This window comes from Canis lupus, chromosome 4 (genome assembly GCF_011100685.1).
Source record: "Canis lupus familiaris isolate Mischka breed German Shepherd chromosome 4, alternate assembly UU_Cfam_GSD_1.0, whole genome shotgun sequence".
NCBI classification, from domain to species: domain Eukaryota; kingdom Metazoa; phylum Chordata; class Mammalia; order Carnivora; family Canidae; genus Canis; species Canis lupus.
In genome coordinates this window covers 71,935,649-71,948,226 of record NC_049225.1, presented here as the reverse complement: position 1 = coordinate 71,948,226, position 12,578 = coordinate 71,935,649, and the positions used below count along the sequence as shown (strand labels likewise).

General features: G+C 39.0%; 1 protein-coding gene and 1 long non-coding RNA gene across 3 annotated transcripts in view; both read left to right on the top strand.

Annotated features, from left to right (window-relative positions):
• Positions 1 to 3,683, top strand: part of WDR70 (WD repeat domain 70) — a 296,044-nt gene extending 292,361 nt beyond the window's left edge. For both annotated transcript variants that reach the window (XM_038535279.1, XM_038535280.1), the window contains one exon: positions 3,490 to 3,683. In XM_038535279.1, the coding sequence (XP_038391207.1) occupies positions 3,490 to 3,577 (88 nt within the window). In that variant the 3' untranslated portion in view covers positions 3,578 to 3,683. The remainder of the gene's footprint in view (positions 1 to 3,489) is intronic.
• Positions 3,684 to 7,212: 3,529 nt separating this feature from the next.
• LOC119871565 overlaps positions 7,213 to 12,578 on the top strand; it is a 31,472-nt gene continuing 26,106 nt past the window's right edge. Inside the window, exons 1-2 of the long non-coding RNA XR_005358566.1 lie at positions 7,213 to 7,486; positions 12,124 to 12,198. This is a non-coding gene — a long non-coding RNA (uncharacterized LOC119871565). The remainder of the gene's footprint in view (positions 7,487 to 12,123; positions 12,199 to 12,578) is intronic.

Sequence of the window (12,578 nt, the reverse complement as noted above, 5' to 3'; positions counted from 1 at the left end):
TTTTATTATGCTTTTGCTTTTGCTGTTTTATCAAAGAAACCATTACTATATTCCAATGTCATAAAGCTTTTCCATAATATTTTATAGTTTTTGCTCTTAGGTTTAGGTCTTCAATCCATTTTAAGTTAACTTTTGCATATGGTGTAAGTAAGAGTCCAGTTTTATTTATTGCATTTGGTACAATTTTGCGAACACCATTTTTTGAAAGGAACCTACTTCTTACACTCAGGTATTCCCTACCTAGCCAATAAAATGAAAGACAAAATGGTAAATAAGCAATGCTGGGAAAATTTGGACGCTAGTTTGTGCCTTAATTTTGGTAACTAGGGGAAGGAGAGCCTGGCTTTTTGAAAGCTAAATGTCATGATTTGATGTTGCATATACATAATATGGTTATTTTGCTGGCAACATTGTAATTCAAAAAACAGAATTTAAAATACTAAATTTCATGGAGTTCCTCAAAGAGACCATTCTATCTTCTACACAAATTCATATCCCCTAAGTTAAAATTACCTGGAGAGGGCAAAGGAAACTGTTATGGTCTGGTAATTGAAAGTGACAGTCTGAGTGATCCTGATGTTAAAGTTTAGTCAGTCAATTTTGCTGAGTTTAGTGCTGAGGGAAAATGTATCTCCTTTGAAGACGAATATTTTTTTTCTTTTTCTTGGCTACTAGAAAGTTGAGTGTTGTCTTATTACGCTTATCCTTTTGTTCCTTGGTTCTTCACCTTCTCATTTGTTTTGATTTTCTTTATAAGTCCATTTTATTGAGGTATAATCTATGTATAATAAATTGGAAAATGCACTCATTCAAGTTTTGACAAATGTATACACACTTATGTAATCACCACTTCAATCAAGATTATGCAACATTTCCATCCCTGCAAAACATTCATGCCTCTTTACAATCATTGCCCCCTTTCTACCCCGTGTCTTAGCCCTTCAAGTTAGCCACCAACTTGCAAAAAATACTTTTGGGAAGTAGGTAGAATATGAGAGTAAGTACTTACATGAAATAACCTTTTTAAACCTTTCTATTCTTCCTGTGATCTGTCATTTAAATTCTTTTTTTATATCCAGAAAAGCACCATTAAAACTTCTTAGTCCTTAAGTCTTGTTGTGGCTAACATTGACGAGCTGGTTGTCTCATGAAGCACTGCCACATACCATTATAAGACCACGTTATTTTTTTCTCTTTAGAAATTAAACATCTAATTCAAAAGATTTTTAAATCCAGACAGATTTGTTCCCATATGGGTTTGTCCATACCTCTGTGGCCCACATCTTTGCCAGTAGATGAAATATGCAATGAGCCCCAGTTGTCTTTTGTAGCATGTTAGAGAGACAGGGGTGCTGCTTTCTAGTAATTCAGCAACTCATGACTTATGAAAATCTGCAGCTGTTTTTGGAAACATTAGAGCTGTGACTTGTTTGTAGATGTCATAACAGTGTCTTGAGAAGTTTGACTGGATTGTGTATGAGGACACTTTGGGTTCCAGGTGGATGTGTGAGTCACTAGAGGGACAGGAGTTGTGACTAGCTTATGCGTGAGGAATTCCAGTACATAGCTTGCATCAGAGCAACATCAGCATGAGTGTGAATGGTATAGACTTCTTCCCAGGATAGTAAAACGACAGCAACAAGTAATACAAGGTTTTAACCCTATTTTCACTTGTTAAAGAAAAGGAATGGTTGTTGTCATTTTAACATTCTGGAATTGCTTTGATGTAATGAATTGAATTCAAGATGAAGATATAAGCTTAAATATATCATCTTCTGATACAGTGCTTTAATATTTCCTACTTTGGAAAACAGAAATGGAGGAGGTTCCTCAAAAAGATAAAAACAGAACTACCCAAAACCTAAAATTGTAATACTAGGTATTTTCTCAAAGGATACAAAAATACAGATTTGAAGGCACACATGCACTCCAGTGCTCATAGCAGCATTATCAACAATTGCCAAACTATGGAAGGAGCCCAACTGTCCAGTGACTGATGAATGGATAAAGATGTGGTATACATACCCAATAGAATACTACTCATCTATCAAAAAGAATGAAATCTTGGGATCCCTGGGTGGCGCAGCAGTTTAGCTCCTGCCCTTTGGCCCAGGGCGCAATCCTGGAGACCCGGGATCGAATCCCACGTCGGGCTCCCGGTGCATGAAGCCTGCTTCTCCCTCTGCCTGTGTCTCTGCCTCTCTCTCTCTCTCTCTCTCTCTCTCTCTCTCTGTGTGTGTGTGTGACTATCATAAATAAATAAAAATTTTTAAAAAAAGAATGAAATCTTATAATTTGCAATGACGTGGATGAAGCTAGAGAATATTATGCTAAGCGACCTAAGTCAGAGAAAAAGAAATACCAAATGATTTTGCTCATATGTGGAATTTAAGAAAGAAACAGATGAACCTATGAGAAGGAAAAAGAGAGAAAGAGGGAAGCAAACTATGAGAGACCCTTAATGATAGAGAACAAATTGAGGGTTGTGAGAGGGAAGTGTGTGGGAGTGGGCTAAATGGATGGATATTAAGGAGGGCACTTGTTATGATGAGCACTGACTGTTATAGGTAAGTGATGAATCACTAAATTCTACTCCTGAAACAAAAAAAAAATGAAAAATAAAAATGTCAAAAAAAGATTTCCTTGTAATGTGATAGAGCTGTTCTTAAAAGGGAATCAGCAATAACATGACCAAAAAGGAGCATAGATTATAACCATTTCACATATTTATTTTTTGAAATTATTTTTGTGTGAATTGTATAAAAAGGAAAGTCATTGGACCATGTATGTTTATAAAGCTCAGAACTAATGCAAAGATTGCTTGATGTACCGTGTGCCAGAATTAAAGCAGCGATACTCAGTGATGTATCCTAAAATGTTTGACATTTCTGCGCACTGAACTGGGTGTTGGAGTGGAGAGAATGTCTATTCGTTTGTTTTTTTATTTTTGCTGGCAGTACTCAAGTTATTCTATATATTATAATCCATTATTTTAGACTCATTAAATAAGAAAGCAAATTTTCTCAAATTCTCCTGTTCGTGTGCACCATAATTACATGTATTTGGACTACTTAAATCTAGGAACAACGCAAAGAGCCGTAAATAAAGGTCATGTGTGTTCTTGCTTGGTGACTATAATTTGGCTTCCCAAACAGTCCCAGTTGGCCTGAGTTTGAAGTAGAGGGTGGTTATGAATATATGAGATACTGAATTTGGTACATTTTCATTTTATTTAAACAAAGGACAGCATACATAATCTGCCACAGAGGGAAAACCTTTAGGAACATCTTTGGCTCTTTGATGAACAAAATTAAATTTCTCTTATTCTTTTTTTTTTTTTTTTTTTGGCCAGGAATTTAATGATTGATATTTAATAATTAAGAGATAATTGAGTCCTCAGATATGCTTCCACTTGATGAAAGTAGCAAAGTCTAATCGAATAAGCACTTGCTGACTAAATTTTTCCTCTTTTTATTAACTTTCTTTTAGGACTCAGCCCAAAACCATGTTTGCCCAAGTTGAATCTGACGATGAGGAAGCAAAGAATGAGCCAGAATGGAAAAAGCGTAAAATTTGAAGACTCTCACATGAGTGCTGTTTGCATGAGGGGAAGTGATATCGGACAGTTTTGGACAGTTTTGTTTTGTTTTTTTAATGAAATAAAAAATACATTTTTATGAAAAGTTTTTGTAGTTTGCATTGTTGAACCATTCAAAAGATTGGTAGCTAATCTTCACTAAAAGTGTACTTACATTTTCTTAACTACAACTATGAATCTGTATTATAAATAAATAAGGGGTAGATTCTTAGCCTATTACCAAGTAATTTAGGTATTTGGAAACTTTAGTCAACAATTATTGGTCCTGTACAGGTTCTTATAACCTTGGGAGAGAGAATGTACATTGAGATGGACATGTGTCTTGAGCAATTCTAGGAGCATAATATGAAAATAGGCATCAAAAGGTTTAATATTTCTGTATAATTTCACAATATTTATTACATGATTATAAATAATTAGGCTGAGTTCAGGCTAAAAGCATTGCTGTACTAGGAAAGAACATGTATCTGTTTATCCTTAAACAGCAGAATACAGTGGTTAGGATTTAGGAAGCAAGCTTTGAAGTTAAACCCATGTGGATTCAAACTTTAGCTCTACTCTTTACTGTCTAGGTCTTCTTGCAAGCTATTAAACGTCTCTCTTCTAGCCTCAGATGATGATAGCACCATCTTCATAGGTTTGTTACAGGATTAGATGAGACATTCCTTGTATAACATTTAGTATAGTACCTGACATGTAACAAACATACACTATTTCCTATTTAAAAATAGAGCTAATGATATCTACTTTGCCTGATTTTCATCACTATTAAATTAGAAAAGTATGAAAATGTTTGTACCTATAATTAGACTTTAAAAATCATTCTAAAAGATCCTTGTGCTTTTGTGACTAGAAAACTAAAACAAAAGTTGGCAGTTTGTCCAAAGTAATAATGAGTCAATAGAATAAAATTCCGTGGACATATTTCACACAGACCTGAGGTAATTTTGCGTGTCAAATAGTCCTCACTAGAAAATTCAGGAATTTTTAGTCCTTTTGCCTTTTCCCCTCCTGCTCTCATTTGTCCTAGTAAATTAAATAATTATAAAAATGAATGATGATCCAAAATGTGTGTTGGAAAGTTACAGGCCTCACATACGTATTACCTCCTCCCCCCACATCTTTTTCACCAAGATCACATGTACACAGCTTTCCTGCCTCTGCAGTTCTGAGATGGGTAGTAATGGGCATTCCTCCATAAATAAATCCTCAAAACCTTCATCCTTGTCAACTACTCTCTGTCCTTTTTCTCTTCTACCACCATTTTCATTCTCTTCCCCTTCCCTCATCACTTAGCTTATAGGTAATAACTGACATTTGCTACTGTGCCTACTATCTGATGACTACTCTTCTGAGCTCTTTATCTGCAGTAGCTCATTTAATCCTCACAAAATCCCATGAATAGGTAAAATTGCTAAACCCATTTTACAGATAAGACAAAAGAGATTCAAGAAGTCAAGTAATCTGAGATTACAGTATATACAAAGACACCCAAGATTTCTAAGCATCAGTAGTTAACAAACTGTCCCAAGTTTCCTATTCCCGTTGAAATACACTTCATCCAAAATCAATTACAGACCAATATTTTGTTCCAAGTGCTTAGGATTTGTAAATTTACTGTTTCTTGGATAAAATTTACTGAAAGCATTTCATATTTTTTCCTGTCTTAACATAAACATTGCACCATATGGAAGTATTCGTCTTACACAGCCAAAAGTTGTTGTGGAGGGTTGGAGGGAGGAATAAAAACTTGATCATAGTGGTCTTGGCGGAGCCTGCTATGATGTAAGGGGAGAGAAAGACAGATTTAGCACGAAGATGATTTTCTCATTGTTACCCACAACACGAGTGGCCCTTTTCATGCTTGAGATGATCGATCTCGCACTTGAGCGTTTTATACAAAATTGTTTTTCCATACAAGATTGGCAAGAGAGAGGGAAGATTTCCGTTATCAATTTTGGTGAGCGAGGACCTCAGAACCAGGACTGGACAGATAGTGGGTGGTCATTGGACCTGTAGTCCCATCACCAGGGTAGAATCTGCAGTGGGTATTTCACAGGCCCTCACACTCCCCATGCCCCTCAAGCTTCATTATCTTACTCCATACAACCCAGTATTCCGTGTCTCGGTCCACTACATTTCTATTCGCTCAAAGAAGGGAGTAAGGCATAATGATGATTCCTGCCTCACCCCCTCCCACCTCATGCAGTCATTTGCCAGTTTCCATCCATGCCATCTGCTGACTGCCTTCTATTTGACCTTCGTCTTCCCTGCTGCCCCTGCTAGAATTTAGACCCTCTTTTATCCCTGACCAGGACCTCCCAGGAGCCTCCCTCCCAACTAATCTCCCTATTTTTCATCTGGTCCTCATCAAATCCATCTTCTATTCTGCCATCAGACTTGCTTTCTAAAACGAAAATCTATCATTTCATCCCTCTGTGTAGAGCCTTCCAGAGTATCTGTGTCAGTAGTTTGAGTTCATCTGTGTGACGCTTGGGATGTCCAGATTCAGCCTCTCCCTGTTCCTGCTTTAACTCCTGCTGAGCTCGCACAGGCTTCTCAGTTCCAGCATCTCTGAACCTGGACGTTCCATGTGTTTTGCACCTGAGTGCCTTTGCCCATATTGTCCCTTCTTCCATCCTTGTCTGCCTGTTTTTGAATATGGGGATCAATGCCATCTTTCCCGAGCAGCCTTCCATGACCCTCCTAGCAGACAGTTGATCCCTCCTCTGCCCCCAACGTTGCTTACATATCTCTATGCTATGGCCTTCTTTTCTGTTCATTGTAAATGTATATGTGTGTGGCTTGTGGACTTGAGCGTGTTTCCCCCACTGGAATGTAGATTATAAAAACTAAAGCCCGTTGGGTTCTGTGAATGTTCAATGAATTTCTTTAATGAATAGGAGGAGCCATATTTTATTCACATTTGTTTTGCTAGCCCCTGCCCCCAAGAAAGGGATTAAAAAGGTGCTCATTAAATATTTGGCAGAGGGAAAGAGAAACAGGGAAGGGTAAGGAATGGATGGAAAGAGAATGAGGTGTGAGAAGTGTGTCTGCCTCACCAGTGGGAAGGAGGATCATTAGTACAGAAACTCAGGCTGTATCTAGGCTGTTTGGCCTTTCTCTCTTGGGGTTTATTCACAGGTGACTATTGTGATAGCTCAAGGAAAAAACAGGATTGTAAACAACTGCCTGTGTTGTGCCTGGCATGGCCTAACAGGCCCTAAGCTATCATGACACTCTGAAGCACTCACTTCCTATCCTGAATCACCAAAGATCTAAGAGGTCTCTGACATGGAGATTCATAACCTAGGCAGGGTGTCTGTGAATGCCCCAAAGTATGCAACACACTTTCCTTATGTTCATGTATATCTTTCTGTAGAGTGGATCCACAGCATTAATTAAAATTCTGGGTTATTGGGTGTTGGTAGCAGCTCTTTTTTTTTTTTTTTTTTTTAAAGATTTTATTTATTTATTCATGACAGAGAGAAGCAGAGACACAGGCAGAGGGAGAAGCAGGCTCCATGCAGGGAGCCCGACATGGGACTCGATCCCGGGTCTCCAGGATCACACCCTGGGCTGAAGGCGGTGCTAAACCGCAGAGCCACCTGGGCTGCCCGGTAGCAGCTCTTTGATCTCACAGAGGTCTGGTAAAATTGGGTCATCCAGACTTGAAAATCAGGACATAACTGTCACACACATGCAAAATTCCAAACAGAACAAACTAAGCCCAAACCTCGAACATGCTGGCTCCCATTTAATCTTAGGCAGTTGATACATTATTTTTAGTCACACCTTAATTTCTGTTCTTTAAAGATGATTAGCCTTTTGTCCCATTTAACAGCTAAAATCGTCAGCTTTATGATTTCCTGAAAGCAGCATCCAGAGGTAAGTGCCTCTTTATGTGATCTAAGAGTGAATATTACGAGATTTGAGCCAATTTGAGAAAAGCTTTTAGGAGTTGATATTACTAATTCAGGCATCTGTGAGCCCTTCAGTGTTTAATAACTAATTAGTCAGATATGGTAGGAAATAAGGAGGGTAGCCAGATATCTACTTAGGTGTGTGCCTCCAACCTGGGTCAGCAGCCCTCTAGAGGTGACATGCTTCCTTCATTCATCGGTTTTCTTGTATGTGAGGAAGTTAGGAAATAGGGGAGGGTTGTTAACAAATCCTTTTTGAAAAGTATCTATCTGGAATGGGGTATACCACAAGCCACCATGACCATGACTCCAGTTTACTCAACACCCTCATCAAAGAACTGACTGGGGGAGAAGTGCCTAAAGATGGGAGATCTTCCGTGTGTGTATGCGTGTGCGTGTGTGTGTGTGTGTGTGTGTGTGTGTGTGTGTAGGTAGAGAAGGGGCTTTAGGAGCTAAGAGTAGAGAACTTTGCTATTTTAAGTAGTTCTATGAATTATCAGAGTTTATATTAGGGGTCTTCAAATTCTTAAATAAAAGCATTTGTTTATTATCTGGAAAATGTTGGCATAAAATGGTAGATTAAAGATGACCACAGGTTCTTTGAGACATTCCTCTCATCAGGAAGAGCCCCGTCCCTTAAATCTGAGCAGGCTCTGTGATGACTTGACCAACAGAACATGACAGGAGTGGCACTGTTCAAGTTACCAGCCCAGCCATTAAGATACTTGCACTTTCTACTTCCTTTCTCTCAGAACAGTTGTTCTTGAAACTGGGCTGCCGTGTTGTGAGGAAGCTTCAGCAGCCCCATGGAGAGGCCCACCTGGAGAAGAACTGAGGCCCCTGGCCAGCCCTAACTGAGCTCCCAGCTGAGAGCCAGCACCAACATGTTGAGCCACCTTGGCAAGCAGATCCTTCAGTATCAGTTCAGTCACACATGGAACAGAGATGAGTCAACCCCCTAGGAGCTTTGCCCAAATCGGATCACAAATTAATGAGAGTACATGATTATTATCATTTTAAGCAATAAGTTATGAGGTTGTTTTTTATGCAGAAATACAGAATTGGAACAACCTAAAAGATAAGAAGTCATTAAACATAGTGCTAATATTTTAATGAACCACATTCCAATTTTAAACTTTATGTACAATTTTGAGTATTATTTGCTCTTCTTAAAACATAATTAGAATATTTATTTAAAATATGGTGTATTCTTCACTTGTTAAATATGTAAATTTTCTATATTACTACAAGCCTCATAATTTTAGGGGCTACTTGGTAGTTTATTATAGAGATGTATTTTCTATACTTAATAACTATTCTTTCATTGTTAGAAAGATTAGGATCTTTCTAATGGAATAGTTAGAACTATTCTTTCATTATTAGAAACATGGATAGTTTTTTTTAAATAACTTTTTTTATTTATTTATGATAGTCACCCAGAGAGAGAGAGAGAGGCAGAGACATAGGCAGAGGGAGAAGCAGGCTCCATGCACCGGGAGCCCAACGTGGGATTCAATCCCGGGTCTCCAGGATCATGCCCTGGGCCACCCGGGTCTCCAGGATCATGCCCTGGGCCAAAGGCAGGCGCCAAACCGCTGCGCCACCCAGGGATCCCCATGGATAGTTTTCAAACGTGCTATCATAAGCAAAACTGTTTTTGCTTTATTTCTGTGCTTAAAGTTTCCTTATGTACATAGGATTCTTTTCCTAGAACTGATTATGAAAACAGAATTATGGAGGGTCAAAAGGAATGACTCATATTTGCTAAGTAGAATTATTGTAATCTTGGTAGTTACCTTATCAGTGAATGCCCAATTGGAGAGGACAGAGATGATTCTGGGAAATATTCCTAGTATACTGGGTTGAATAGTGTCCCCCAAAATTCATGCCCTCTGAGAACCTCAGAATGTGGCCTTATTTGGAAAGAGTCTTCGTAGATACAATTAAATTGAGGTCATAGTGGATTAGCATGAGCCCTAAATCTGATGGCTGGTGTCCTTATAAGAAGATCATGTAAAGATACAGAGATAAAACAACAACAACAACAACAACATGTGAAATGGAGGCAGCTACTGGAGTGATGTAGCTACAAGTCAAGGAACTCTAAGGACTGCCAGGCAACCGCCAGACGCTGGGAAGAGGCAAGGCAAGATTCTTCTCTAGAGCCCTCAGAGACTTGGTCCTGATGACAGTGGTTTTCAGACTTAGCCTCCAGAACTGTGAGAAACTAAATTTCTATTGTTTTAAGTCATCCAGTCTGTGAAAATTTTAGCCCCAGGGAATGAATACACCTTGCAACAAGATGTAAGCAACAGTGGATCCATGAGGACTCTCGAGGACTGCATATCACAATCCACTAAGTGCTCAGGAAAAGGGGGGAAAAATCACAAGACCTTCCAGATCTAACATCAAAGTTTCAAATCCTATTGTCTTCCACTTCTCTTCCCTGCTCCCTAGGTTCAACCATCAGTACGGACTTGAGTTATTCTATTTGTTGTTTTAAGCTGCTAAATTTTGGAATAATTTGTTAATACGGCAATAGACAACTAATACAATTTCTAATGCAACTAATTCTTACATTTTGAATATCTAGCCACTGGTTTCTAGAAAGACCTCCTGTTTGATCTTCTGAGGGTGGACTCATTAAGAATTTGTTGTAAGGCAGTGAGGTCACTTGGTTTTTCTTGATGGAGTGGGGGTGAGGGGACAGATATTATTCTGTAGGATGAGCAGACTCAGGAACCACTTGGAACAAACCCAGAGACCATAGCTAAAGGAAATAATTGTAATATTTTTGCCATCAGTTTCTTTGAGTCAGCAGAGTTGCTGGCCCTTCTCCGTTTCCCCTTCAGCTTGACTTGGCTGGGAGTTGTTCCCTGAGCTGCTACAGCTTCCACACATGGTCTTATCTCTCCCTCATCCTCAGGACAGACAGGCAGACATCCAGCATTATAGCCTCCTATCCAAAGTATCCATGACATTCTAAGCCTATGAGTAGGTCTTCCTCATAGATTTTCTTATTCTGAGACATCCATGGCTGATGGTTTTGCTGTTTATAAGTCACTTTGAAGCGTGGGTGGCTGACAACTGGATTCTCTCCTCAGATCTGCTTGACAGAGCTGATGTGACCAGATGTGTGGGGCCGCTCTCAGATCTCTGAAGTTGATCAGCCATGGCAAAAGATAAACATATGAGAGAAGAATATTTACTACATTAATCAGGAGTCTTAATCAGTGGTATGGCTGGTATCTTGGAAGTAGCATGAAATATGAAGTCAGGAGTTTAGGGTTTATGTTTCTCCTTCACTAGTTAGTAATTTTGTGAGTTTAGGGAAGTCATATAAACTGTGAGCCTCAGTTTTTCATCAGTAGAATGGCAATATCGATCACTCAGACTACATCCAGAGGAGTATTTTACAATTCAGACAAGACAGAGAGAAAGAGTAAAAGCTTTGCAAATTATGAAATGCTAATATAATTGGTTGCTTGTGGCAATTTATTATTAGTATCTCAGTAATGTATATGAAGGGCAAATTTTTAGAAAATAAGCCCCAATCCATATCAGCCCCATAATTAAGAATTGCTGTGGTGGCAGATAGGATGCTCTATTCACAGGAAGAATTTGATTCTGTGTGTTTGAGAGGTTGTCTTCTAATGTGAAAGTTATCCAAGATTTGGCTATGGTTGTCTTAGGTGGACTCTGGTTGATTCAGCTTCTCATGAAGCCAGTTGGAACCCTGATCTACCTCTTGGCCTTGCTGCTGGTCATGTTTGACACAAAGACTCTCATGGTGCTGGCAGTGACAGCATCTGAAACCTATCTAAATTTAGAAAAATGGGAAAACTGTCTTTTGCCTTTCTCATAGGCTATTTTGATATTGCTTTTTTCTTGCTTGCTGTTACTTCTCCCCAACATTGAAAAATATTGTGTTCACTTCGTTGGGTACCATGTGGTCTTCCCTTTGACCTTACTGCCTCTTGTTTATGAAAAATAGCAAGTCAACCATGACAAACAGCCAGCAGAAATCTTGCCTCCTAGGTATGTAGTCATTTTTCTTTTGCTTATTTTATTTTAAAAAAAAGATTTATTTCCTTTGTGGAAAAAAAATCTTATTATTCAGAAATACATGGTGTGGAGAAAAGCTCTAGTCAGGAGACCTGGGTTCAAATGCCGGGTCAAGCAAGTTACATAAGCTTTTTGGAACCTCGGTGACTCTGGGATGTTAGAAGGATCAGAGTGTGAAAGCACTTTGCAAACAATGAATCGTTACACAAATGTTCTCATTACTGCTTCTATATTCAGAGGCGCCCTAGCAGGAGCAGGCTGGCTTTTCAGAGATCTTGGACTCAAGATATTGCTTGGAAATACTATATTGTGGCATATGTGTATTTTGGCCTGAAACAAGTAAATCCTGAAGAACATTCTTGTAGATACATTTCTTTATCCCAAAAATGTGCAATCTTAGTTTTGAAATCCAGGCCTTACATGTTCAGTGCCCACCAACAGTTAGCCCCTCTTGGAAGCTGGAGACTAGACTATGATCCATCCCCTTAGCCTTTCTCCTATTGATCTGCCCCAGTGACCATGTTCTTTATTTCACAGGTGCAAGGCTGGCTGAATTCCAAAATTATGGTGCATGTTGACCCTCTCTTTTGCCTGATTATGTGTGGCTTGGAGGTGAGATTCATGAAGCTGCTCCAGGCCAGATGTGTGGTTCTAACTGAGCTGCGTCTGGATTTACTCACATCTTCCAAGATCTTTCTCATTATAAACAGTCAACAACAGTCAACATTATTCTTTTAGTGTATGTGTAGTTAGCTTCCAATTTTTCCCCTTTACTGAAGATCACAGGACTGTGAATAATGAGAAGGCAGAGCAACACAAGCAAACATTACTGCTTTTATCTCTGGAGCTGTCTGACAAGCATTCCCTTACCTTTACAGCAGTGTGCCTTGGGAGCTGGTCACAATGTGGGCTGTGGCAAAGCAGACACTTGTCAAGCAGGTTGCATTTTTTTACTTATAAAAACAATGTTGCAATTTGGAGGCCAACAAAAT